The sequence below is a fragment of the Varanus komodoensis genome, unplaced genomic scaffold, assembly GCF_004798865.1.
Source record: "Varanus komodoensis strain SLA01 unplaced genomic scaffold, ASM479886v1 scaffold36, whole genome shotgun sequence".
Classification (NCBI taxonomy): Eukaryota; Metazoa; Chordata; class Lepidosauria; order Squamata; family Varanidae; genus Varanus; species Varanus komodoensis.
This window is the reverse complement of record NW_025335873.1, coordinates 8,831,727-8,859,571: the sequence shown is the minus strand read 5'-3', so window position 1 is coordinate 8,859,571 and position 27,845 is coordinate 8,831,727. Positions and strand designations below refer to the sequence as shown.

General features: G+C 53.7%; 1 protein-coding gene across 3 annotated transcripts in view; it reads right to left on the bottom strand.

Annotated features, from left to right (window-relative positions):
• DENND1A (DENN domain containing 1A) overlaps nucleotides 1–13,362 on the bottom strand; it is a 197,236-nt gene extending 183,874 nt beyond the window's left edge. For all 3 annotated transcript variants that reach the window (XM_044439857.1, XM_044439854.1, XM_044439856.1), the window contains exons 1-2: nucleotides 13,304–13,362; nucleotides 687–751 (exon numbers count right to left, since the gene is read on the bottom strand). In XM_044439857.1, coding sequence (XP_044295792.1) covers nucleotides 687–751; nucleotides 13,304–13,320 — 82 coding nt within the window. In that variant the 5' untranslated portion in view covers nucleotides 13,321–13,362. The remainder of the gene's footprint in view (nucleotides 1–686; nucleotides 752–13,303) is intronic.
• Nucleotides 13,363–27,845: the final 14,483 nt, after the last annotated feature.

The following is a 27,845-nucleotide window of genomic DNA, read 5'->3' as shown; positions in this document are numbered from 1 at the left end:
TGGGTGCCATATAAATACTCCAAATAAACAAATAAATAAATTCCCATAATCCTCTTTTAACTCCCAGAGGAAACGTACTTAGACTCTCATTTTTCAGGATGCTGAAAAGTTCTGATGACAGTGGAAAGCTCTTGATTCCAGAGAGTAACACTGTGCAGCTGTTCCTCAACCCCAACCATTGAGCCTTGGGTTTCTGTAGGGTGCCATCCTGTCCCGTATGTTACCTGCCATCCAGGTGAAGGCGCTGGAAGGTTATCAGGGTGTCTGGAGCCATGTACCATCAGCACGTGGATGACACACAGCTCCACCTCCCCGTGAGAGGTGGACCAGGAGACCCTTTGTGAGGCCTGGCTCAGGGCCTGGACTGAGTGATGGGCTGGATGAGGGCCAAGAAAATGAAGCTAAATCCCAGAAAGGTGGGAGTCCTTGTAGTCCGGAGTCAGGCTCACTCTCTGGCTGGGGCTGCACTCCTCCCAAAAGGCCGGGTCTGTAGCCTGGGCGTACAAGGATACCTCGGCTACCGGGACTCAGGAGCTGGCAGCCCATGCACGTGCCGGTCCTCCATGACTGGAAGCACAGAAATAAAAGAACTAATCCCATCTCCATTTCCCCCAAGCAGCGTAGCTCTGCTTAACTTCCACGAAACGGTTCAGCTGAAATACAAAAACAGAACCCATATACAGTACCTTTGCCTGCGACCGCTGGATAAGTCACTTCGACGTAGACTTCAAACGTTGCTTCTGGGTTTTGCCTGAAAGACAGCAGACAGACATGAAATGAAGCCAACACCCTGGGATGCTTCGCTGAGTTCTGTGAGGTTAACCGTCGATTAAACCAGAAGCTACCATGTGGGACACAAGTGAATCACCTCAACGGATGACTCGGGCCTCGCCCGAACGCCACATCAGCCACGGCAGCTGCACAGAAAGCCCGACCGGGCACAGGACACGGAGCTCCTCAGCCCATAAACCCCCCTCACGACACGGAGCTCTAATCTACAGCCCACGCAGATCTATGAGGCGGACAGGAGACGCTCGTCAGTTCGGCCTCTTCCCCCAGCTCGTAAACCTAACACCAAGTCCACGACCCAGACGGCACCCGCCACTCCCCCACCCCAGGACCTCCTTAGTCCGCCAAAACAGCCTCTCTCACCACTCTCAAAGGCTGCTTCCCCGGTTTCAGAAGCAGCCAGAGCGGCTCGAGATGTGAAGACCTGGGAAAAAACACTGGGGCAGGCGGGGGGTGGGCCTTCTCCGTTTTTCTTGGAAAAATTGAAAAAAAAAAAACCATTATGGCATACTTTCTTTCAGAAGGATGAAGGTGCTTGCCTATTTCGTCTCCCAAAACGTCTTCCAAAATCTGTGCAACGGATGTCTCATGGTGTACCGTGCGCCACCTCGGATCATTACAATTCTTGTGCGCAGAAGGCAAGCGAGTGCAGGGCGGTGAATTGCGCTGTGCAAGTGAGATGCGTTTCTGTCTCTAAGGGGCACTGGCATTATCGAAATAGGAGGAAGAGGGCATCCATTTCTTCTTAGCTCGTGAATGCTCTTCTTTGTGTGTAGCTGGCGCCATTTCCAAAAGGTCTGGGAAAAACTTTATTGGAAGCGTATTTATTGGAGAGGTGACAATTTAATTGCATTTGAATCCCCAAAATTCAACCATATTTTCACAGCATTCATTTGCCTTCTATAAATCATGATTCAATTCTCCCAAGTCGGAGACCTGTTTGCAACGCCCCACCATAATTCAGTGTTCGCTGGCAAGCTCACTGCCAAATTATTTGTGCTTTCTCGCCCCTCAGGAAAATGCTGAGAACATGCAGCATCTGAGGCACTGCAACATCTGCAGGTTCTTCGGAGGAAAAAATGCTTTGCAAATGTCGTGAAATGAAACAGGCATTTGCACATCCTTGTATCTTGCAGGAATTATCCTGCAAACATTTAAAAAGTCCTTCGTGGATCCAAGGAAGACGATAGTGATGACAGGGCAAGCCGCTTTCCCCAGCATTCCCACGTCGGAAGTCCTCTTTGGCTCCTTCTATTACATTGGCATTGTCACAAAAGTTTCCGTATCAGCATCGGCATCCAAGCACGCAAAATTTGTAAGCAGCTGCATCTACACAAACTTAATAGCTTCATCTTCAGACAACCTAAGCCGTGATGATCAGGGAAAAAGCTGCCCAAGCTCTTGAAAAAGTAATATATTTTTCTGGAATCCCATTCTCAATTGCTTAAAATGCTTAGTAGCAGGAAGCTGTGTTTTTTTTAACTGCCAAGACATCACGCTATATGCCCAGCAGACTTTCTTTGCGTAAGCCTCTTTTAGAGTCAAAATATGAAAACATAATGGAATCTGTGCAAGGAAAATTAACAAAGCGCCATATTTTATAGTACTTACAGATGGAGGGACAAATGCGAGAGGAGAAGAAATCATAAACTTTTATGATAACTGTAACCAGGTTTTTGGTTTTTTTACAGGAGAAAACAGAAATACTGCAAAAGTCCTACAGAAATTTGGGAGTGGTAAAGTCAGGTTTTGCTGACTGGGAATACAACCGGCACAGGAGATCACGATGCCTAAATATTCACATATTACTGCGATGGGATGCACATGGCATGGGCTACTTATTTTGTAAAGACCTCATGAAACTCAACACCTTCCCAAAAATCTACGGACAAGCAAAAGAACTTGTAAAGGCATTAAATGCCAGTCGCACTGTAGCTGCAGCCTTCAAGAAGCAAGAAGGGATAAGGATAAATTCTTGGATAAAGGATAAATTCTTGCCAAGTTCTCTCCTCCATTTTATCCCTGCAACAACCAGTCTCTGAAGTGGGATAGGAAAGCCCGTGAGGGGCCAAGCGACTCCGCACTTGCCACAGCTCAGCAGAGACGCGAATCCAGACCTCGCCAAGCCAGCCCCGAATCCTCAGCTCCACATTGGCTGATGTCAAACCAAGTCAATGCACTTTATGTTCCTTTTAATCTGCAAAGGGTGCCAATATTGCATGTTCAGTTCCTCCAAACTTTTCATTTTTTCCAACCCAGAAAACAGTTGGAAAACATAGAAAAATGGATTGTTTCCATGGCCCCAACATTTCTGAAAATGTTACATCTCTAGGTGCGATTCTTTCCACGCAGGAGTTTTCATTTCCAGCTCCGAGGTTGAAGCACAACCTCCGACCTCAGATCTGAAAATCCGAAAAGCCCTCGTGCCCTTCCGACGCTGTCTAGGAGCCATGGGATTGCTTCCTAACTAATATAACTTCTTAAAAAAACTTTTGTGATCAAGGCAAAAGCTAAATCGGTTCGGAAAGCAGAGCTGGGACAGAAAGCAACGTATGACCCGTTGCTTTTATTTCTGTGCCTTTCTATCTGGGAACGGGGCCATTTGTGACTTCCCAAAATTTGAAAGATTGCATCCATCAGAAAAAAAGAAAAAAGACCAGTTGCAGGTAAACAGAAGCGCTAAGCCGATCAGCTGAAGCCATGAGGAGCCAGTTCCCTTCTTTCGAGGCAGAGCTGATGATTAATTATTGCAACACATTATTTAACAGTAGCTATAATTAGACCAAGGCAGCCTTTCAACACCTCTTGGAGTAGCTTTAAAAATGGGCCCCCAGTTTGCGAGTCCTGTTTTCATTTTAGCTAAGCGTGTGCTTTAATATTGTAAATGTGTTGCCAAAGATGCTGGAGAGCGCTCTCGATGACTCAAAGGGAAGCCGGCGAGAGGCAGCCGAGCTGCAGGGAGTCCCACCAGGGCTCAACTGGTGGCAACTGGTCTCCCGCTTGGGACAAGCCTCTGCTATACATCCCCGTGTGGGTGAGAGGCCCATTCTGCTTAGCTTGCAGCTGGCCAAAGACCCGACACGGAAATTACTGCGGGACGCGGCCAAAGCGAGTAAATGGCAAGCACGCACTCACTCGACAACGAAATCTATGCTGACCCTCTCAGTATCATCAGTTACGATATTCACTGCAGCTTCACACACGATGCTGAGGGTCGTTGCATTCTGGGTTTGTTGAGTTGGGAGAAATAAGCTGCACTCATGATTTTACGTTTGCTAACCACAAACAATCCGGGAAGAACCAGTTTTGCATCTCATTGGCAATTCCTGGGTTTTTTAATGCAGGGATCAATGGAAACGTACCGGAGATGGTCATTATTTTTGCTTCCAGTGCACTGGCCCCTTTCCCCAGCTGTTCCACGATGTGCAGAAAACTCTAAGCTGTTTACAGGTTAGCGAAAAGCTAGAACAGAATAAATTCTTAGAAACCTAGGACTTTCGGCTACAGATGGCGTCCGAATCTATCTCCACTCCAGAAGGTATGAATCAAGAAACGCTCAACTAAAATCAAACTGGAATGAATTCCTGATGCAGAACTGAATGCGGGCTGCAAAGGCAGTTGGAACGGAGAGATGAAGCATGTGAGAGCGACTGGAGAGGGAGGAATGAGACACAAATAGAACAGCATAGAAACTGACTGCATACTCCACCTTCTGTTATCTTAACGAGATCATTGCAGCAGACTGAAGAGGGTTAATGATAAAGCTGCACTCCTAAAACCCAGCAAACTTTGCAGCTGGGCCCACTGCACACGTTGGAGACGAGCCGATTTCCTAGCAAAGACGCAAAAGACCGAGGGATTTCGTTTTCAAAATCAAGTCCTTCGGGCCTTTGGAAGCAGCAGCTCCTTGCATCATCAAAGGAGGAGAGTTGATTACTTGTGTAACACCAGCCTGCAGCTTCATACTTCGGAACACCAAGAACATTTATTGGTTTGTCATTTCACGCATGCAACAAGGCCTGTCTTTCAAGCACTCCTGGGTCCCAATGTCAAGTGTTCCTGTCTGTGAACAAGGAGGGCAAACAGGCTGAGCTTGAGAGCCTCAGGAACTCAAGGAAACCTCCCAGTTAGTCAAGCATTCTGGGTCTTGCTCTCTCACACCTTATTCTATAAGTCGGTTCAGTCCTGTATTTGCCTTCTTCAAGGCTTTTCCAAAAAGGCCTCCACACGCCCGGCCTCCTCCATCCTAGTAGAAACCCCACAGGGCTGGGTGCAGTACAGATGATGCTTAAATCATGCCACGGACACCCGCTGACAAACCGCCCCCCGACACAATCAAGGTGGCACTGCATTCGGCACGGAGGCTCCTCGGCCGCTGTCCATCTGGTTTTGGAAGTGCTGGAATAAAGAGGGCTTTCAAAAGCTAGAAAACTGGGTCAGGGAGCGTGTCCTTTATCCTCAACAAGCCAATACCCAGCAGAGAATTCGTGAAAACCTGCTGAAGCATCGCGTCGTATTAGCAGCGGGAAACGGGGATCCGAAAATTTCCTAGCAGAACAATTACACACACGCACGAATTAGGAGAGCGCTCTTCTCTTGGCCCTCGCCAAGCTGTGAGTCGCCCTCGTTGGGCCCTTCAGATGTGCTTGACCAGGGTTCCCATCATTCTCTGCCAGCATCATCATTCCCATAACTCTTAGCCAGCGCCCACTGTATCTGCATCGTACACCACATCTGGAGAGAGAGAGACAGACTGGAAATGGCTAGTCTGTGTCTCCAGCTGAAGGAACTCAGACATCCAAGAGGAGGAGGAGAACCGCTTTGCAGGACTACTTCCTCCCTAAAAAGATTTCAAAATCCCATTCTGGATTTCAGAAGCAGCACTGGGGTTTAATCTATGAAGCCTTTTGCAAGGCCAGTAGAAGCGCTGAAAATGGTCAAACCGGGCACCTGGCCCTGCATCTTGGCTGCATTTTTGGAGCTCTGGAAAGGCTCCGAAAATGGGCGCTCTGCACGGGCCCACCAAACCCCCTCACCTCGCCAGGTCCATCACCTTGTATGCGGGCTCTGCGTGTTCTCCATCCATCCTGCGGCAGTCCGTCCTCCCCGCCTCTGCAGACGACCAGAAAAGGCTCAGGGGGGCCGAGTTTCTGATGCGCCAATCCCAGCCCTGCTATCCTGGTGGACCACAGTCCTTATTTAGGCCAAGTTAAGGAGGGCACCTCAGCACCACAGGGCTTAATCCAGGGCGGCTTCATGTGTGGTTTTGCAGCTCCACAACGCAGCCCACACCGATGGACCTCACGTCCAGCTGAAAGAAGCGCCCTGAGGAGCGCGCTTGGCTGTGAGGAGATGCGCCCAAGGCAGCCCACACGAGCCGAGCATCAGCCACGCTCGCCTTCAGGTTAACACGTTTCTGCAACGTGGAAAGACAGAATATCTTCGCTCAGTCATATGCAAACAAAAACCGATGACGCTCTTCCCACTGACATGAAGAGATCGGAAACGCACACCTCTTCCTTCCGCCTGAAACATCAGGGCCTTTAATGGGAATTGTAGCACGGCGCGTTTTAGACGGCAGGCGGCTCTGAGAAGGGGCAAATTACATTTCATGCCCGCAGGAGAAACCTGAGGGGTTGGGGGAATGATGTACATACATTATCTTGGAAGAAGCGGCCCTGGCTGCTTGAGGGAGCAGAAAATGACTTTGAAGAGGGTGCCTGCAGAGTCGAGGTGGGAATATTTAGGGAAAGCACCATACAAAGTTATAATTATCCCCCGGCATGGAGTCCCAAAGCACAAGCTATAGCTCCCTTGCGGTAAAAAAAAGATTGCATGAAGATTGCAAAAAGAAGACTCAACTCTCTTCCCGAGGCAGTTTCTATAGCAAAATCAAAGTAGGCTGAAGTTACTGTGTGCCGCTATTCCGGCCGTCACTGCCCAAGCAAGCCACTCGAACGACGGACCTGCAGAAGCCCTTAACAGGTTGAAAGGAGTTGCAAGACTGCCCCGCAGCACACTCCACCGTGGAAAGGCGTGGGATCCGTCGCCGTTTCGCTTGTGCAATGCGCTCTTGAGAAGCAGAAACTGCATTTCCACCAAAGACTTTCACCCCGAACTGAAGTTGCCCAATTTCCGTTTCCAGTTCATAACTGAAGATGGCCTCCCATTGTTTATTTCCTTCCCGTTTTGACGCCAGATTCAAATGTGCAAGTTTAACAGCTTGCCCGCGGCTTTCAAAATCGGGGCGCTCTAGCCTTAGCGCCCAGCAACGGAGCGGCTTCCAAGGAGTGAGGAGGCCAACTCGACGCAAGCACCGTTCCCAGGACAGGTAAGGCCGCGCCCTATGGACTACGAAGCCTCACGTGACAGCCGCAACCACGCAGTTTCACAACACCTTTGTGCCTGTGATGAATTCTTCAGAAGCGATGGAGAGCTTTCCACCTTGGAAATGGGAAGCGGCTCTCTCCAGCAACACTTCTTGTCCATACCCTTCCAAACCTGGTGCATCCAGAGGTTTTGCACTACACTCTCCATGTTCCGCAGCACCGGCCATGCTTGGGAGAGCACTGTGCTCAGGAAAGTTACACAGATCGGCAGCTGTTCTCCAGGAATCCCAGCAGAGAAGTTTTCCCCAGCCCTACCAGGAGATGCTAAAAACTAAACACGCTAAAATTACTTCCGTTATTATTGTCCCTGCTTTTAAATTCTTCTGCGGTAAATTGTTCTGTTTTTCACCCCAGGTCTTACAGGACTGTCTGCACTAGACTCGCCACCCTGAGAGCATTGGCTATGGGGCAACTCATACATGGAAAAAGAAACATAGGGAGAAAATCAGCCACATTTCTGGGTGCCTGGTGCAACCAGGAGTTCTTCCCACTTCCACAGGAGGGGTGGGGGGGTGATTTGGCGTGATATCAGCCTCACTGGATTTTCTCCTGCGTATGTACAATATTTCAGAATCTGGGTGCAGCAGGAACCCACCAAAGGTAGATTCCCCAGCAATAGCACAAACAGAAAGAGCCTGTTCCAGCGCTGCTTAGCGCTTTCCGTCGAGAAGCTATTTAGGACCTTCCTGGGTGACAGCTGGAGCGAAAAAAATAGGTCAATTTCACTCGGTTGCTGCCACCACTGCCGGAAAACCAAACAGGCTCCGGCTACGCAGCAAGACAGAAATGGGAGATGTTTCAGGGAGGAAATATAGAAGGGGACGGTAAAGACACCCTTCTAATCTCTCCGGGGAAGGAAAGCGAGAACCACACTGCAGAGTCATGAATCAGGCAAGGCTCCGCTCCGATCTGCGATCCATTGTGCTTCTGCTGCATTTCTAGCCCAGTTCTCCTCTTGTGGGGGGTCCAAAGTGGGCAAACAGGATCTCTGCTTCCCCATCTTATCCTCACAACAACCCTGCGAGGTAGGCTAAGCCGAGAGGCAGACAGAACATGCCCCATGGGTGAAGGAAGGGCACAGAATGACTCGCCGGAAGGGCTTCCTCGCTGCCACAACTTCCCGCATTCGCTGCTCCCACAGCTCCATTTCTGCAGCCAAAACGGCACTTGCCACATGCCCACCAGAAGCTGCGCTGCCGCGGCACCCGCCTGCCCACGACCACCCACGCTTTAATAGTTTGGCTCTCCGAGGTCAGGCAGCCCAATCCGTGAAAGTGCTGAGCTGTTTCTTGGCTACCGTCCCTGCTGAAGCACCAGATTCTGGATTTCAACTTCATTGTCCGGTCTGGGACAAAGATTTCATCTTTGCATCGATTCTCCAAGCCCCCGGCTGGGCTGAAACCTGTTGGACAGATGAGGAGAACCGAGGCTGGGAAAGCAGTAACACAAGCTGCTTTGTCTGTCTGTCTGTCTGTCTGTTAAACCCAAATCAGACCTCAGACTACTCAGCCCTCACCTGGGCTCCTGTGTCCAGTTCTGGGCACCAAGATTTGAGAAAGATGCAGGCGAATTAGGAAGGGTCCAGAGGAGGGCGACAAAAATGATCCGGGGTTTGCAAACGCCGCCCTGTGAGGAGAGACTGAGAGAACCGGGCATGCTCAGCCTTGAGAAGAGAAGATGAGGGGGGACACGGCATCCCCCTATAAGGACCTCAAAGGCTGTCACAAAGAGGAAGGCCAAGATCTCTTCTTGCTAATGCCAGAGTGCAGGACACAGATTAATTAAAGCTGCAACTATCCAGAGATCAGGAAAAGCTTCCTCACTGGCAGAGCGATACAGCAGTGGGACCGGCTGCCTGGAGAGGTGGGGGGCTCTCCCACACTGGAGACATTCAAGGAGAAACTGGACAGCCCTCTGAGTGGGATGGTGTGACGTGGTGTCCTGCATCAGCAGGGGGTGGACTAGATGGCCTCACCGCCCCTTCCACCTCTGCTCTTCTCCGATCCTATGAAATCCTCTTGAAGCTAAAGAGCCTTGGAGATGCGCAACCCACCTGCAGCCCCACCCGTCGACCCCCGTATCTTCCTGCCACCCCCGTGCCAAAGGCATTGCCGGCCATGCCCTGAGGAACGCCCACTGAATTTATTTTTCTAAGTAGTGCCCTGGCAGCTGTGCTCCTGCCGGAGTCCAGCTTCCTTCCAGACAAGCCGCGACATTTGAGCTGAGACGACAGAAAGCAATCGCACCGGCAGAACTTCTCTTCTTCTTGTAAGCGAATGGCGGAACCACGACCGCCCTCGCTTCAGTGCCCCACTGCCCAATTCCCAAAGCGCACACAGCCCCGTAATGGGGGGGGGGGCAACCTTAGGAGCCCAGAGGGCCATGTCCTGCCCACCCCCCCTTACGGGCTGCACTCTCCCTCATGTGCGCCCTTAACAAAATAGCCTCGTCAGCTATCACTACAGAGCACCCAAAAAGTCAGAAGCAGTTTGCAAACAATGCATCTTGATTCTTTCTGCCCCGCAAAAAAAATCTATTTTTAACAACTTTGGGAAACAGTAAGGTTTGCAGGGGAGGGATGGCAGGGACCTCTTATGGAATGCATTATGCCCTATATCATTTAGGAAATGGTCCAGGCTGCCCTTCCGCCTGTCTTGCTTCTACCCACAGACCTTCCTTCTGTGGAGACCCAGGACCTGGCTTCTCGACGTGCTATTCCCCTTCTCAAAATACACCTTCACCACGAAACCTTTGGCCCAGCCCTCATTTCTGATGCCCTACGGTGACCGTCCATGTACAGGGCCTCATGCCCCCCTCGTGCCCGCCTCCCCGTTTCTGTGCAAAACACACCTGCAGTGATGACATTATTCCCTTGCGTTGTCTTCGCTTCAGCCCTACCTCCCAAACGTGGCCCTTCGCTTGTCCATCTTTTAGATTCCTGCACCTCTCCTGTTTGCGAGAAATCTCAATCTCTCTCTCTCTCTCTCTCTCTCTCTCTCTCTCTCTCTCTCTCACTCACACACACACACACACACACACACACACACACAGCCTTCTCCAAGAAAAATGGCACCCACAAGTCTTGCACCGAGCGTCACTAGTGACCAAAGGAGAGCCTAAAAATGGCTGCTGGGCAGGGCAGGAGGCACCTCTGCGCTGAAAGGAACTCGTGATTCTTCCCTCACATCTAGGCTTGCCTTGGTGGGATCCCATAATACTCGACCAAACCCCCCTCACTTTGACCACCTTTGGACAGCGGAAAACACTCAGAACTGGCTACTCTGGTGAACCTGCCTGCAGCCAGAGAAAGTTCTGCACTGCAATCCAGATCCAAGACTCTGCAGGGAGCTCCCTTCAAGCCGTGGCAGCAAAAGCGAAGCTGGCGGGAGCTGCCCCGACGGGGCTTGTTCGAGTCTCTTCCACGTGCTTCTGAACCTTCTCGGGCAGTTTCTCCCCTGCATTGTCAACACACAACGTTATCTAAGCCAGTGATGACTGGACACCGTGAAATTTAAAATTGTCATCTCACCTTAATCTGACCCAAAGCTTTTACAGTATTAATAAATTGGGGTGGGGGAACCTCTAACTCCGAACCCCTGGATGAGCCTCGTCTCATTAGGGCTTTGAAAAGGCCCCCTTGATTTCTTTCCTTAAGTCTCATTGTGACACAAGGCAGCGACGGAGGGTACAGCTGGGGAGAAAAGGGTCACCCCTTGTCTCTGCACTGCAGCCCCACCAGCTGCATGCAGGTAAAGCCACCTCTACCGGGAGGCAACGGCCAGCAGGCTACCCTGAGGAGGGGGTACAGTTCCTTCTCCTAAAATAAGAGCCCCGAGCAGAAGTGGGGGGACCAATTCTGTGAGCCTAGGAAGAAACACGAGTGCCTCATCAGTAGTTTTCATTCCTCCTTACCACCGGGATATCACCTGTGGAGGGGATGCTTCACAAGAAGTTTGGAGAACCCAGGTGCGAGTTCTTAGACGTTCTTCCGCAGTACCGCTTCTCAGAAACAGCCTCTCCTTGCTGCAGGTCTCTGGCCTCCTAGGTTCCTATTACCTGCTCACGGAAGGCGACTTCGATCGTTACCTGAAGATACCCAGCAAACAGCAGCATGTACCTTTTCCCCTCAGAACGGGAGACAGAGAAAGATCTCTCTCTCATACTAACCTACGTTCGACTGTCGTGGGCTTCTGTCAGTTTCTTTCCAAGCTTCACAGAACTCTTCCAGAGATTTTTCAACGCCTACAGAAGGACTTGCCTGAGTTGTACTGAGAAGAACTTGCAACGCTCGCTCACACTCCTACATGCAAACTTCACAGAAAACAGGCAACGCTTACTTTAACTTTTCTATTTTTTATCTCCCTGCTAGCAGACAGTGGCCGCTGTTGATGGAGCCAGGCTTGAGGTAGAGCCAAAATGTTGCACCCTGCGGAAGTGGGGGATCCCTCAAGGCCCAAGCAGATCCACTCAAGCCCAGCCCAGCAAGATCAACGGCTCACATTTTGCTGTAAAGATGAACACGCATCTGAGGAATTGCTTGGCAGAGTCCCTTTGCCGGCAACGCCCACGAGGTTTCTTCCTACCGCCACCACGAACAGCAGTGGCCTAATCTAATCTTTACACTCCGCGGCTGGCTACACGGTCCGATCGCTCGCTTCGTGCAACACACGTCCAGTGTAGTCTTCTCTCCTCAGCGCCTCACTCCTGATTTGTCAAAGCCACAAGCAACTGCCTGGAAGGGAGATAAGCCCGCTCACAGGCAAGGGAAGCAGCCAGGTCCTAAGGAGCCTGCAGGCCTGAGGACAACGGTTTTCCCCACCAAACTCCATGAAAATTAACAGTAGGAATTCATGCAAAGAAATGGGAACACACAGGAAGGAAAGAGAGTGAGCTGTGTTAAAGTAGTCCCTTTCTCTGCTCTCTGGCCTACCAGGGAAGACCCAACGCCCGGCACAAGCCGCTTCTGATGCTCCCGGGATCCCAGCTTCTCTCCTCTCTTCCACACTGTCAGCTTGTGTGAATGCTCAGAACGCGACAAGCAGGGCAGTGCCTTGACCAGCTTCCTGGGCTTGTTTGGCTTGAAGGAAGGAAGGAAATAAAAGCAAAGGCTCCGGAGAGGGTTTTGCTCAGTCACGGTCATGCAGCACCTCTCATGCACGCCGCTTCTACCACTGGGGCATTTGGTCGAGACGGGAAAGGGAGGTTTGAGAATGGTTCCCCCCACATGAAAGAAGCAAGCAAACACTGCAGGCGGACCTTTTTCCACGCAGCCACTCGTTGCTCCCGGGCACAAGGGCTCCCTCACCTTCTTGCCTGCACCACCCGGACCGGATCCCCAGCCAGCAACCTGGGCCTACTGCCTCCAGCACCGCCGTTCATCCCACCCACCCAAACAGCGAGACCGCCAGCATCCAACCTGCAGGCGACGCCTTGAGAGGAACTCCTGAAAACGTAAATATGAACATCTATCTCCAAACAGACAATATGGATTTCTCTCTGGGCATATCGACACACCTGTGCACACAGAGGGAGGGGAGGTATACATAACGCCCCGTTCGTGCAGGCACAGGGCGCGATTCCACGTCCAGTTGCGCAATAGCAGCACTTGGGCGAAGCACATGCTCGCAGGCCCCGGGGCAGCGGTCGGCCGGCCAGCCGTGCAAGTGGGCTCGTCCGGGCACCTCTCCAGCCACGCGTTCAAAGATGGAGACACGCACCCGCGTCCCCGCACCCATGCCACGCTACGCCTTCTCCCCGCACGCACTCTCCCCCCCCCTCTGCACATGCCCCCGAAAATCGTGCACCGCACGCAGCCCGCTCTCCCGGGGCGGCCTGCGCTGCGCCCGCCCGCAGCTGCACGCCGGCAGCCGTGCACCGGAGGGGCGGCGGGGCCCCCGCCATGCGGCTCCGCGGGAGGACCCGGGCCGCGCTCCTCGCCACGGCGAGCCCCCTCGCACACGCCTGGGCGGCCCCCCCCCCGCGCCCGCCGCTGCCTGGCTGCCTGGCATGCGTCCGTGCGCCCCCCCAGGGGGACACGTTCCCGGAGGCGCCCCCCGCCCCGCCCGCCCCGCCGCGCCCCCCGCCGCCCGGCCGGAGCCGCCCCCTCCCTCCCTTCCCGCACTCACTTAACACGGGACCCCATGGTCTCCGAGGGGGCCGCATGGGCCCGGGGGCGGCGGCGGCGGCGGGGCTGCACTGGGCGGGGCCGCACTTCCGGGCGGCGGCGGCGGGGGGGTGGTCACTCCATCCCGGCCAGGCGCGCGACAGGCTCCGGCAGCGCGACCGACGGACGCGGCGGGCGGCGGCGGGCCGGAAGCGGGCGCGCGGGGCGCGGCGGGAAGTGTAGTCTCGCCGACCGGAAACCGCGCTCGCCGCCGCCGCCGCCGCGCGCGCAGGCGGCTCCGTCGCCCGGGCAACGCGGGCCGCAGCCCCGCCGCCGCCCGGCCTTTCCCTCCGAGCATGTGCAGAGTGCCCGCTGCGGCGGGGCCGGGCTGGACGGACCTTTCATTTCGGCGCCAGGCCAAAACCTTGCTATTTCCCCATTATGTTAAGTGTTCGTCGCGTTTTAAGATGGATTCTATTTATTATTTTTTCCTTCCCCACAGTCGCATTCCCTCTTTTTCCTCGCTTTTCTTTTTTCTTTATTTATTTATTCAGGAAACTTCTATGCCGCCCCATTCGCCGAAGCCTCGGGGCGGCTCACAAACATAATGTTTATGTTTATGATGTTCTGTTTCATATTGTTTTAATAATTGTGGTTTTATTACTGCATCACTGTAATTTTATATTATGTAAGCCATCCTGAGCACTTGTTGGAAGGATGGGATATAAATGTTTGCAACTATAATAAATTACTATTATTTCTGGATGCTGTGTGTTACTTGTATTGTATTGTATTGTATTACCACCCTGAGACACTGTGAAGGGCGGTAATACAAAATAATATTGTATTATAGTAATATGTGATACGCTCGAAACACTTTAAATTATATATATATATAAAGGCCTGGGCAGCTATTTTGTTTCCATTTCCACAAATACACCCCTTTGCATGCAGCCTTGGAACTGTAAGTCTCAATCTCAGTCTAAAGTGGCTAATGCATTGATTGATCGATTATGGTTTGCTTTCCAGGGGAAGAGCAGCAGGCCTCTGGGCACACGCAGAGTGCATTCCCTTGGTGTGGGGCAATGGCTGCAGCACAGGATGCCTTCCCCCTTTGGAGCAGGGTCGGTTTCTGCGTGTATTTTTGTTTCGGCAAAAGGAGTATTTTTGTTCCGGCAATAAATGAACAAATAAACATGCATGTCTCACTTAAAATTTTAAAAACAGCAGACAGCCTGGCTGGAGGATTCAGAAAAAGAAAGACTGACAGCCGAACAGGGAGTTCACTTTACTGATACGTGGATCCGTCATTCAGACGGGGAGGCGGGTGGGGGGCTGAAATTATCTGCCTGCAAGGCCCTTTTTATTTTGCATGTGTCTTTGTGCTCTGCTTTTGCCTCCGACACCCAAGAATAACAGTTGTATTATTAAATCTTGGTGGGGGGAAGATCTTTTCCTGTGCTGGAAATACCATCTGCCTCTCTCGAAGGATGGCTTGCCCAGATCTTCGTCTCCCTGAATGGGGAGTACCCCGACATCTCGACTATTCTGCACGCAGCCACTCTGCCTCATTGCAAACAACGGCTTCCAGAATGTCTCGGTTTCCGGAAACACGGAACTGCTCAGTTCGACCGTCTGGTGATTTCTCCCGGCGGCGACTGAAGGGTCTGGTATCTGCACAGCCCGCCGAGGCGAGTTCACACGCTACAGGAGAACAGTTTCCACAAAGGATGTCAAATGCTCTCGTCTCCTTTTGTTCCTTTGTCCAAGCTCCCAGCAAACGGAGGGGCTAAGCCCCAGAGCGCAAATTATTAACTATTTTTTTACATCTGTATGCCACCCAATTGTGCTGCAGCACCTCTGGCTGACTCACAATTACAAGAGAAAAACACAGTCGAACCCAACAACAACACACTAAAAATAAAATAACGATGTACTGCGAGCAGAAATGCAAAACAAAGGTCATATGGCATTCGTTATTAAAATGTTTGTTTTTAAAGGAAGGTTTTCGCCTGGTGCCGAAAGGAGAGTAAGGAAGGCAGCAGGCAAATCTTGGAGAGAGCATTCCGGATACGGGGGGCATATTTTTAACTAGCCCGTTGAAACCCAGACTGTCCATCAGACACCGCTGCTCGCCGCTGTCATTCTTTTTGTTCCCAGAGGCTGCATCTCGGAGCATCGGGAGCGGCAGCCTGGGCCCATTCCGCCCAGGTGCCCCATAATTATGCCAGCCGTCCCCAATCAGGTGCCCTCCAGATGACTATGCCGGCTGAGAATGATGGGAACTGTGGTCCAGTACATCTAGAGGATTATGAAACTCGTTTCTCTGTGAGGTGTGCTTGGTGCCACTTCATTCATTCCCGCACCAGGCCAAAACCTTTTTATTTACCCAGTTGCTTCATTGTAAATCGGTGATTTAATTTTTATATCAAGTACTGGCACTGAATAATTTTTAACGGTGGTATTGTGATTATATATGTAAACCATCTTGGGCTTTTTTAAATGAAGGATGGTATATATAATTTTTAAATAAATAAATGGTAGAGGCTGGAGAAGGTGAATCCAATGTGCTGATTGGTTTAGGAGTGGGCAGAGGGGAGACAGCAAACCAAGCAGCCACGGAACGAGAGGCGAGGTCGTCTTACGGACCAGCAACCCGTTGAAGAAGAGAGAGCAGAGAATGGGAATAGATGGTCTTTCCCCTGCGCGAGGTGTTGTGAACAGTGGGGTCCTACAGAGTCCTGTTAGCAGGACCAATGCTTTTCAACCCATCCATAAATGATCTGGAATTAGGAGGGTTCAGTGATGAGGCCACATTTGCTGCTGACGCCAATTTTTTTGGGTGAGTGAAACCCACAGGGATGGCCCGGACCTCCAAGAGACTCTTTCCCAACTGGGAGAAGAGGAATCGAAATGGCAAAGTGGAGGTGCAGAGCAGAGGGAAAGTGCCAAGCCCCCCCCCCCCCCCGTGGTTATACGGGGGGAGTCACTTCCAGCAGATGGGGCCTGGCTCCCTCCTTGGACGGCTTGGAGGAGGCCATCCTTGGCCACCAGCCGAGTGCCGAGGAGGTGGCTTTCTCGGGGGCGGCTGGTTGGACGCGGGGGAACCGCGCGCGGGACCGCCGGCTCCGACCCAGCATGGCTCTCCTGAGACTCCTCTGCTCCCGAGAGCATCTCGGATGGAGAAGCCCTTGAGCTGCGGGTGCCCGAGCGAAGTCATTCAGCGCCAGACAAAAGGAGGCACCGGGGGCGGAAAAGTACAATACGAGCATTAGCGCAAGGAGAGAAGCTTTGAGATGCCCTCCCGGGAGGCCTCGCTAGACGCCCAGGGACCCAGCCAGGTTTGGGCTTAGCTGCCTGTCCAAGCATCCTCCTTTGGCAAGGAGGCGGGAGGAACAGAGTGAAAAGAGGGGGACAGGATGAGACAAACGAAAGCGTCCCCACAGCTCTAAACTCTCCAAATACGTTCTTTTCCAGAACGGGAGGGGAGGCTGAATGCTTGAAGGCCCTGTTTGGAATATATGGGCCCCCACTGGGGAGTTGCCCGTGTCCTGTGAAACCCACAAGGGTGTTTGTGTGCAAACGAAGCAGGCGATGGCCACGTTCAGACGTCGCAAGGAGCAACCGCACGTGGCAAACGGTTCGCTGTTTTTACCATGGTCTATCCGACCGCGAAGCAAGAGACCTCTGCTTTAGTATGGCTTCCACCCTCCCTGCTGAGTCCTCCTGCGGTTGGCATGCATCCCATCAGCCCCGTGCCTGAAATTCAATCCCAAGGTGCATCTCTCCTTGCCCATGTCACCTGCCTCTTCCTCGCTGGCCCACACATAGAGGCTGGATGCCTGGAGCAACCCCTGCCGTTGCCTCTCTTTCCAGAGCACTCCGTGACACATGGAAACCATGATCCTGGGTTCAGACAATCATGGTGGTGCAGAGAAACCAAAGAACAGCCATTGCTTCTTAGCATGGCTGTAAAAAAACAGACCTTACCCTTTCTCACTCTCTTTCTCTCTCCCTCTTACCTTGCTCTCCCGTCCTTCCTTCCTTCCTTCCTTCCTTCCTTCCTTCCTTCCTTCCTTCCTTCCTTCCTTCTTTTCTTCTCTGGCCAAATGCATCACCTTCCTCCCAGGCTCCATATCCGGCATACATCCTGGGAGATTTCATAAACCCTTCCACCCTTCCCATGCAATGCCTCGGTCCCCCACTCAAGGGGCTTCATTCATCATTCAGCTAAACAGAAAATGGCCAACCCTGGATGGGGTTCACACGGCCTCCTGCCCTGCCGCCATCACCTCCCTTCCCCGAGCGACGGGGGCTGCATTCTACGAGGATTCTCCTTCCATCGCTAACAAGCCTCGGGATAAGCGCTATAATATATTTCCCTTGAAGCGTTCGCAGCACCGTACACCGTGTGACCTTTTTCTGCCCCGTTCACAAAGGAATAAGAAATAACCCATTCACACGTCTCAGGCCTATGATTATACTGATCACTATAACTCAGGTCCGTAAAACCCCCGTAGCCAAGCGGGGCGCTCCCCCAGAAGAAGGAGCGCGAGAGGATTGACCTGAAATGAACCCTCCGCTTTATGGCAGAAGAAAATTTAAATATGGGGGAACATAGCCAAGGGTCGGTGCCTCTCTGCAGACCACTTCTGCCTGTCTGCAGAGCCCTTTATGATTAACGGCACCGTCTGATTTATCCGCACGCGGAGACCACAAACAGCCTCCCCTCGCCCGTCTCTTCTGCACTCTAAATGTTTACTAACTTTCCAGTGATGGAATGCATGGCTCTTCCCCCACCGCCATATTTCTTCTCCTTTTGGAGTTGGCATCATCATTTGCTTAAAAATATTACAGCGATGCTCAGCTTCCCTAAATCAGCTCGGGGAGCCGATCCCCAATAAATCAAGGTGGCGGAGACCGCCTAGAACAGCCGTGCATGGAGAATGGGAAGCGAGGAAGGAGCCGATCGGCCTCTTTCCCTCAAGGAGTCCAGGGTCGACCTGCGGTGCCATCTTTAAGATTTAAGGGTATGCGAATACGGCCCACGCTGCCATGATCAGTGGTGGGATGGCTGTTTGCAGCCTATGCCCACAAGGTGCAAACTTCCAACAGGACTGTTTCGGACAGGATGATGGGAGTTGCAGTTGTGCATCTCTGGAGGGTACTTGGTTGGGGAAAGCTGCTTTAATTTAGTTATTTAATTAAAACGTTTCTATGCTGTTCCATCACAAACGTCTTGGGACGGTTTACAACCATACTGATAAAATAGAATACAGATAAAAGAGTAAAACTAAGGGGATTTAGAATTGCATCTCACGGCAAACCAGGGACGTTTTGCATTCTTAGATGAAGCATTTTTGCATTTAAAAAAGGGGGGTTGGTTTTTGATGGAAGCACATCAAGACCTTAATTTAATCCTGGTGCCTGCATTGGTAGAGCAATGCACTCACTTCAGGTCTTGGTCTGAACGTTCGCGGCGCCACCCGGAAAGCCAGACCCTGGGCCCCGGATGGGATCAGGACCGCAGATAGCTCCATTAAAGTTCACACGGGAGCCCAGGTGGACATACCACTCCGCTGACACCGGGCCCCCGACCCCAGCTGACAGCAGAGGTGTGGAATGTTGGCCCTGGGGCACAAATCCAGCCCTCTGTCTGGCTGCCTGGGGGTCTCCGAAGGCCACGCTCCTTTCCCCTTTCTCTCAGACCACCCATGGTTACGAACGTAAGAGCAGAACAAGAGGCGTGCTGACGTGGCCTCGGGGTCCTTCGGGTCCAGCTCGGTCTTCTAGCACTCCCCAATCACCTCCCCACAGGAGGCCCACACGCAAACGCCCAAGTATTTTCCTCCGTAGGCTTCCCATCGGCCAAACTGGACTTTGTAAAGAGCAGTGTGAGGATTCGCTCCACGTGCCCCTGGGTGCACTGGCATTAATAGCCCCCTCCCATTTAAAAATAGGGGTCCTTCAGCCTTCGGGGATCGGAAGAAGCCGGCTGGTTGTCGCAGCCTCGCAGGGATGCGAACGCAGTGTGCAGGTGTCTCTGGCCTCTGTGCCTCCGAGAGTGCGAAACGGGGGGCCTCTGCGGCTGCCCCCTCCCCCGGCGGCTGCCTGAGCGGATGGCCCCCTCCGCCGAGCGGTGGGGCAGGGCCAGCCCTTCCTGCCCCAGTCCTCCCGGCGCCTCCCCCAGCGGTCTCGCCGGTGCCGCCACTGCCTGCACCTCTGTCCCAGCCTGGCCCCCGCCACAGCCTGGCTAAGCTCGGCCCCCTGAATGCGCTGCCCCGGAGCCAGCGCTCGCCTGCGCCCCCTGGGCTCCAGCGCCTCTGCTCCGGACCTCGGCACAGCAATGGCTCAGCAACATGGACTGAAAGGTTGATTCAATGCCCCATGGTGAGTTAAAACACCCCTTGCAAAATGATGCATCCCACCTATTGATGTATCTGGTTTATGATTTACCTGACAATTCGAAGTATTTCAAAGCTCATGGCCCATGTGAGGAGCGTCTGGCCCTGAACTTTGCTCTGCAGCTGGGCATGGGCCGCTTCAGAGGGGGGCGTCGATTTACAACCCCGGGAATTGCAAACCCACAATTTACTGGCCCCTCAAAATGGTTGCTCTGTAAAGGGCTGCTTGTTCTGGAGCATCGTGGCAAGAAGAGCTTGCTTTTCAGCAGAGGTTTCCGAAAATGCCCGGGAGTTGGTTTGTGTAGTAACTCCAGCCACCCCACTAAGCAAAACTGACCACAGTGTAATTATGTTCAGCTTCCTCAGGGGAGGGATCATGGAAGAAAAAAGAAAGGGGAAAAGAGGGGAACGGAGGAAGCTAGTTAAAATAAAAAAGGCCCTAAAGTCAGAAGTGAGGAAATTAAAAACCTTCGGCTCAGCATGGAGGCTGCGTGAAGCCGAATTGCAGACGGCAGCTCCGAGGAGCCATCCTTGAAAGAAAGCCAGCCTTCCTCCAGCCGGCGGGCGGGCGGGCGGCTGACCTCTGGAGCCGAAAAGGGGTGGGGGCTCGCGGAGAAGCCCCCGTCCGTCCGGGGGAGGGCAAAGAAAGCCGCCAGCCCTGCACGGCAGGGCGCAGCTCCCTCTGTCCCCCTGGCATGTCCTGCCCAGGGATGGGGGGCAGCGGGCCCTTGGGCGGAAGTCTTGTGTGGAAGCTCTTGCAGGAAAGCCTTGCAAAGGGGCGGGGGCTGTAGCACAGTGGTACAGCCCTGCCTGGCATCTGGAGCCAAGCCGTGGAAACCTGCCTGCCCACAGCCCTGGGGGGCCACAGCCGCCAACGTGCTCCAGCTGGAAAGGGGGGCAGAAATCTTGGATGTTTCTGGGGAATGGATGCACACACACACACACACACACACACACACACACACACTGTGCCCCAGGTGCGCATGAGGCATTGCGACTCAGGCCCGCAGGCCTCCGGTGAGAGCATGACCTAAGGATGCACTCCGGGATTTTGCTCGTGTGGGGTGGCTTCCGGGAAGGCCTCTCGGGACTGCTCTAGAGGCTGGTGCAGGGTGTCCACCCTTGGGGGTCCTCTCAGGCGGCTGCGCTGGGATGGGGCAGAGAAAAGCGCCTGACTGCTGCGTAGGCACGCAGCTTCTGGATCACTGCCGGGCCCAGTGGCCACCCAGGCGCAGGGGCACTTGGGGCCACTCAGGCGGCACCGCTGAGGCGCCCCCTGGCCTTCGCCAGGTTTGACGGTCATTCTCCTGGGGGTACCCCGGCAGTGCTTTGCAACTGGGGTGGAAAAAAGAGGGTCCTCACAAGGCCCTCGCTGCTGAGGGGCTGAGCAGCACTGCTGGCTTAAAACTGCAGCGGGGCATTTAGGGGCTAAAACGCCCCCCAGCGGCAGCGGGAGTTCACGTCAAAGCCACGGGGAGAAAAGACTGCCAGGTGTTGCCCAGCCCGTGTCCCTTTGCCTGCGGAGAGTCGCAGGGGCGGCGGCAGCTGAAAGGAAGCCCTGCCGAGTGGGCCTGAAGGGTGGAGAGCTGCTGCCAGCCAGAACGGGAGGCGCTGGGTCGGGTGGAGGAAGGTGCGGCCCGCAGAAGCACGCTCGGTATTCTAGGCATCGTGGCACTAAGAGACACATAAAGGCAAAGCCGATCTGGGTGGTTTTATTTTCTGCTCCTTTCCTGACGATGCCTAGCACGCAGTTTGCCTCTGTCACGCGTGGCGTCCGTGCTCAGCACCGCTGCTTTCCCCGAGCTGCCCACCCTGACCGAGGACTCTTCCTGAGTCAGTCACCCCCGCTCGGGTCCCATCCGTCGGGGGGTTTTACCCCAACATCCACCCCTTTACAGTCGCCTGCAGAATCTCATTTTGCCAGCACTGGATTTCGCTTTCACGCAATGGCAATGACACTTAGACGAAGAGGAAGAAGAGGCCCTCTCCCCTTGGTTTGCAATGGCCTGAGACAGGATGTAAATTCACCGAAGCCCTTCTTTTATTTGAGATTATTTCCCTCCTAGGAACATGAATGAAATCTAGTCGTTATTTCTAAATTTACATCTAGAGATCTAAATTATCATATGGTGATTTTGTGCGAGTTTGTATTTTATGGGCTTGGGCAGCAAATGCCGTAAACATTAAATGTTTTAATTTCTGGGAAGCAGTGTGGTGTAGTGGTTAAAAGCACGGGGCTAGGACTCAGGCGATCCGGGTTCTAGTCTCCGCACAGCCATGGAGCCAGCTGGGTGACCTGGGGCCATACACAGACTCTCAGCCCAACCTACCTCACAGGGTTGTTGTTGTGGGAGTAAGACCGAGAGCAAGAAGAGAAGGATGTAAGCTGCGCTGAGTTCTTAAAAACAGTGGGCTATAAACCTAATAAACAAACAGATAGATAAGGTCTTAGCAATGCCCCTGCTTTTGAGTATCCTAGGCATGCTCGGTCGCTTTTAGGGCGCAGTGGCTGGCTGGGGATGCTGGGAACCGCGTCTTTTTCGGTCTAAGCATGCCTCGGATCACGCCCGTCGGCTCTGCAGGCATGCTCACGCTCTGGGCACGGATTGCGCCTGCATTTTGCTGCAGTTCTCTTGGGCTACCCTCTCCCACCCACCCGGCCACTCCCATGCCCATCGGATAGCGCCCCCTGCATTTGAGGGAGGGGCTCCCCGTCCACCAGTCCCTCTGCCAGCATCGCTCTCTTGGCTGTGAAGGAGCTGCACCGGGGTCCTTTCCTGCGCTCGGAAAGGCTCCGTCTTCGGCAGGCTTGGAGGCCGTGGGCCAAAGCCAGGCTTGAGGAGCCGCCTGTGCCTCAGCCGCCTCGGCCTGAGATGCTGGCAGAGATGGGCACTGCTCTCCCGGCTCCCTCTTCCCTGGCAGCGCGCATGCGGGGTGGGGGGGGGTCTGTCACAGGGGGCTGCGCGGTTCAGGCAGCCTCCGGGACCCCCAGCGAACGTGGCTTTATTTAATGAGCCCATCCTTGCTGACAGATTCATTATTTGTGTTCGGTTGCTTCAAGTCAAAACTGATTAGTTACACTTACTGCTGCGAAGATTTAATGATTTTATTGTTTATCTTCAATTTATTTTGATTAACATCTTCGTTTGTTTCATTGCCAGCGCAATTAGGTGTAGTGTAACAGCGACGACTTTAATTTTGTTGAAATTAAGATGAATAAGTGACGGATTATGGCACTTTGTTTAACAAATAAATCACAGTTAAGAGGATAGTATTAGTAATAAATGAAAAAAGAGAAAGCGGGTCTAATTTATGTGCATGGGCCCTGTTCACAGCAAACGTGCCAAAAGGGGTGGGGGGAGGGGTTCCATTTTTTGAAAGAACTCTGTTTGTCGATTGCTTTTTTGGCAAGCAGATTAAAGGAAGACGCGGCTGCTCACCCACCCCTCAGCTTCAAATAAGACAATCCACAATCCATGCAGAACATTAAGATGCCGAGGAAGAACAAACAGTTAACTATAGGAATTTGGATAGCCGTAATTCTCAGAATGATCAGTCACACAAACAGAGAGAACAGTTTAATGTGAGAAGTGGGAAAACACACAAGGGTCCAAACCCGCCCAGGTTTCAGTGACGCACCTTCTGGGCTTCCTCGCGCACCTTCTAGCTACGTGTGAACGTTTTCAGCACAGGAGGAAAAAGACAAGAGAAGCATTTTGAAATGGAAGGTGAGCTGGCAGGCGAAATCAAAGACCCACAAGCCCAAAAGGCAAAATGACGGCCCCAAGCATGCATGGAAGTGCCACTTGAAGAGTGGCATTCAAGATCCAGATGCATGTTTCCTGTTAAGTCACACCAAAATTGTACACGTGAGAGAGACTGGATTGCGGGGGGGGGGGGCGAGACGCAGCATGAACATGCAAAAGCTGAATACAGGCTTGCTCAAAACACCTCCCCACCAGCTCTGGCCAGGGACAGCTTCAGAGAAGCCCCACAGGCAGCACGTGGGGGGAGGACCCTTCCTCTTGCCTGCCCCCCCCCCACTCATCCTGCAACTCATGACATCAACGGGTCTGACTTCTGGGTCCACACTGCAGACCCTCTCTCTTAATCGCCGCACCAGGAAACCCCGAAAGATTCATCGCGCCTCTTAATCCAGCAAATCCCTTTGCAAGGGAGTCTGCCTGCCAGTGCAGAGATCACAGACCTTTGGCAAACGGGTGACGGTTCTCGGTTCTCGCAAGAGCAGCTGCCTGCTGCACCTAAACCAGAAGGGCTCGAGTGCCCTGTCGGAGGCAACACTGCGGCCATGGTAAACATGGGAGCCCCGGGGGGGGGGGGCTACTGGACTCTCCCTCGCATTTCCTTGAAAACTGGCAGTGTCCTTGGGACAGGAAGGCATCCCGCCCCCACCCGGGTCTCTCCTCTTGCACAAGCCCCACCTGGAAAGAGCAAACCGCGCATCCTTCCCCAGAGGTCAGAGGTGACTCAGTGCCTTGTTCTTTTCACCATCCAAAGATACCTTCATTTTGCATTGCCACATACCTGTGCTAGCATCCAGTGCTCTTCTGTTCGTTCTATTTATCATGTTTTGGGGGCCCACCTTCTCCCTGATGTTGACCTGGTTGAGGGTTTAGGGCCCTGGAGTTCATCTCCAGGGCACTCTGAAAACGTGACTGTAAGAGGGAGTAAAACGACAGCGCTTGAAGGACCCCTTCTCTGCTTCTCTCTGCTTTCGTGCCTCTGTCATGAAAACAGCAAACTTTGTGCTGGCGAATCTTTTGGAAGGAATCCAAAATAACGTCGCCACTAGGGTGGGGCCCGTCTGCAACCCGACACGGAGACCACCCTTGGGGTTCTTTGAGACGTTCTGGTCACCACAACTCAGAAAGGATTTTGCAGAGATGTGTACAGAAGGGTGACCCCAGCGGCCAAGGGGCTGGAATAACTCCTCTGCGGAGAAGGGCTTCGGATATCTGGAACTGTGCAGCTTGGAAAAAGGTGAGGGGGATTTAATAACAACGGCAGAGAGCCAAAGGGTGGCCTTCAAACGGATCTAATGAATAAATAACAGAGCTACACAAAATTATCCATGGAGTGGAGAACGCAGGTCGGAAGAGCCTGTCTCGTCATCCTGGATTCATCCCATGAAGCTGAAGGGTAAGAAATTCGAGCGAGATGAAGGGAAGCCTGTCTTTACGCAGCGCAAAGTTAACTCAGCCCCCGACTAGACACAGAAGACGAGCCGGCCCCGGCGATTGGATGGTACAGAAATCAATCCAGCGCATAAGGCTGGCCAAGGCTGCTGGGCCTGCGATCTGCAGCTGGGGGGCTGCGAGGGGCAGAAAGCATCGGCACTCGCGTCCTGCTTTCGACCTCCCTGAAGGATGCTGTCTGCTCACCCCGTGAGCAGAATTTTGGGCAAGGCAGGTCTCTAGCTGATTCAGCACAGACGCCCTTATGCCTTCAATAGCGCAAGGAAGCAGCTACACTGCAGCTTCGGTGACCGGCGTGCAAGGTTCAATTAGGCCTATCTCAGGTCATCCGAAGCCGAGCAGACTGCCCCCCTCGCTTCCTTTGGTACCCCCAAGTGACTCCTAGATTGCCCTGCTGCTGCGCTCTGCTTGTTGCCTGGAGGCCGACCAAAACGCCAGCAGGGACTCCTTCTGAGTGGCCCCCTGTCCCAACTCGAAAAGCAGGTGGAGGACTGACGCAGCGGCACCTGTGCTGGTCCAAACGGAAGCAGCGGTGCAGTGCGCCAAGCTTCACTCACACCGAAGCAACACCCTGCCCACCTCCCCTTCGCACAGACTGGGCCTGCATCCCCTCCAGGCCGGGGCCAGAGCGGGCCAGTCGGCCCAGGTGAAGGTGGAACAAGGTAGGGGTGATGCCGGAGCTCTTGGGCCCATGACGGCCCCAGAGTGCATGACCCACCGAGTCCCAGAAAGCCCCACCTCAAGCCTCCGCTGATGCAGGCAGAACAAAAGGATGTTGTTGGCGGACCACAGTAAATGCAGAATGATAAATCAACAAACGCCAGGAATCTAAACTAAAACACATGTGAAGAAGTGCGAGTATATCTGTAGCCTTCAGGCTATTGAGCAAGAAAAAATGTAATTTAATAACAACCGCAACAACGACAACAACAACAACAACTGCTTGGATCGCCACACCTACTTGGAATCATCATTTTGATGCAGGCATTTCCTTCAGACTTGGGGATACAACAGCCGCCTTTGCGGATTCCAGATCCCAGAAAATATGTGGCATGAACGAAAGGTGTCTAAATCACAGCAAAATTCAAACTTTTGAATGTTGTGGTCAGTGAAACGGGGGAAGACTTGCCTAGATCACCAATCCACCGGAACAGACCTCACAGAAAACTACCATTCCTGACATGATTCTTTAGTTTGTGGGCCCATCCAAATTGCCGGTACTCCTCAAACGGGGGTAAATTCCATTGACTTCAGCGGGATCTGTGCCTGAACAGACATAGGCTGTAATGTATTCCATCTCTTATTCCCATTATGCCTTCAAAAATGCGTCGGCCGGCACATGAACACTGTTTGGAGCATCTGAATGACCTTCTTGGCTCACCAGCCGCAAGAGAATCGAGAGGCCGTATGAACAGTGGTGTAGTGGTACCCAGGCTCACAGGGATGCGGCACCAACGCACACCTCCTTTCCTGAGCATCATTGTCATGCAGCGAGCAAATGAGCAGAGAAAACCATCTTCCACTGGCAGCAAGGGCTCTGGAGAAGAGATCTGGGTCCCAGCCCGCCCCCCCAACACCCCTGCCTCTCAGAGTCCATGTTCCCACTGAGCTTGGCTGCAACGCACACAGGAGTGGCCGGGAAAGGCCCGTGGCCAGCCACAAGATCGTGGCTGCTGCAGGGGTGAGGGGATATTTGGGGAAGCCTTGCCCAAATGAGAGGGGAGCTGTGCAGAAGCCGGCTCTGCGGGAGTTTCCAGCAGCTGGGGCTGTGTTTTCGTGCTCTTGGGAGCCGGCTTTGGTGGCTGCCTGGATGAGTGTCTGCATGTCAACATTCACCCTGACACCCCTGCGTAGGAGCCCCTGGGGGGGGGACTATTCAGAGGCCCCTGCAAAGTGTTACAAGTCGGCACCGGGACTGGGCCTGCAGTCACAGGAGGTCCGGGGAGGCGACCACCCCCAGATTTGCTCTGCCCTCCATTTCTAAAAGAACAAACCATCAAAACACCCGCTTCTTGTACGTCCTGTTTACACGTTCGTGTTTTAAACGCCTGCAAACCAGCAGAGCTGCCCCAGTGGGGTTGCTGGTGCCCTGATCCAAGGCGTTCAGGCTGGGTGCCACACTGCAGTGCGCGAGATGCTCCTGCGTCCCTGAGCAGACGCGGCGCTTTCGGGAACTGCAAGCCAGGCCTCTGACTCCATTCTCGCCCACACGTAACATATATTCTGATGCTCTGATTGATGTTTATAGCTGCAGACGAAGCCGGAGTGTTTCCACTTCAGGGTGCCTGGAAGAGCCGTGCCCGCTGGTGATGGCTCCGAATGAGGTTGCGATGAACCAGCGTCCACCACCCCGGCACCTGGCCTGCCTCCACTGGCCGCTCCTCTCGCCCCCTCCGCCCAGGGGCGCTGCGGACATCGGACCTGAGGCACCCGGCCGCAGGATATGGTGGCCCTCCCCATCCTCGGCTGGACCGGGGATGCGCCCCACGGGGAAGGGGCGTGGGCTCCCTCGGGCTGGCCCGCCGCCCCCTCGCGGGCACCCCCCCACACACACACTCCACGCGCTCCTCCGTCCTTCCTCTCTCCCCCCCCCCTCCCGGCTCTCGAACCGAGGGCAGGCTTCCCACCTGGCGCTCCCGGCGAGCGGGACGGGGCGGGCGGCGGAGCATCGCCTTGCGGGGCGGGGAGGGAAGCGCGGCCCCGTGGCCCCCCCCCCCCGCCGCCTACCCGCCCGCCTTCCGCCTTCGGGCTTCGCGCGGCAGGCGGACTCCTCTTCGGAGCTGACTTGGCGCTGCCAAGGGCCACCCGGAGAGGGAAGGGGGCGCCGCTCGGCGGGGCCGGAGGCAGGGAAGGGCCCGCTCCTGCGGCTCGCCTGGGCGCCCCGCGTTCCCGCCGCATCGCGCTGGCCGCTGCCGGGGGCAGGAGACTGGGCCCGGCCCGGCCC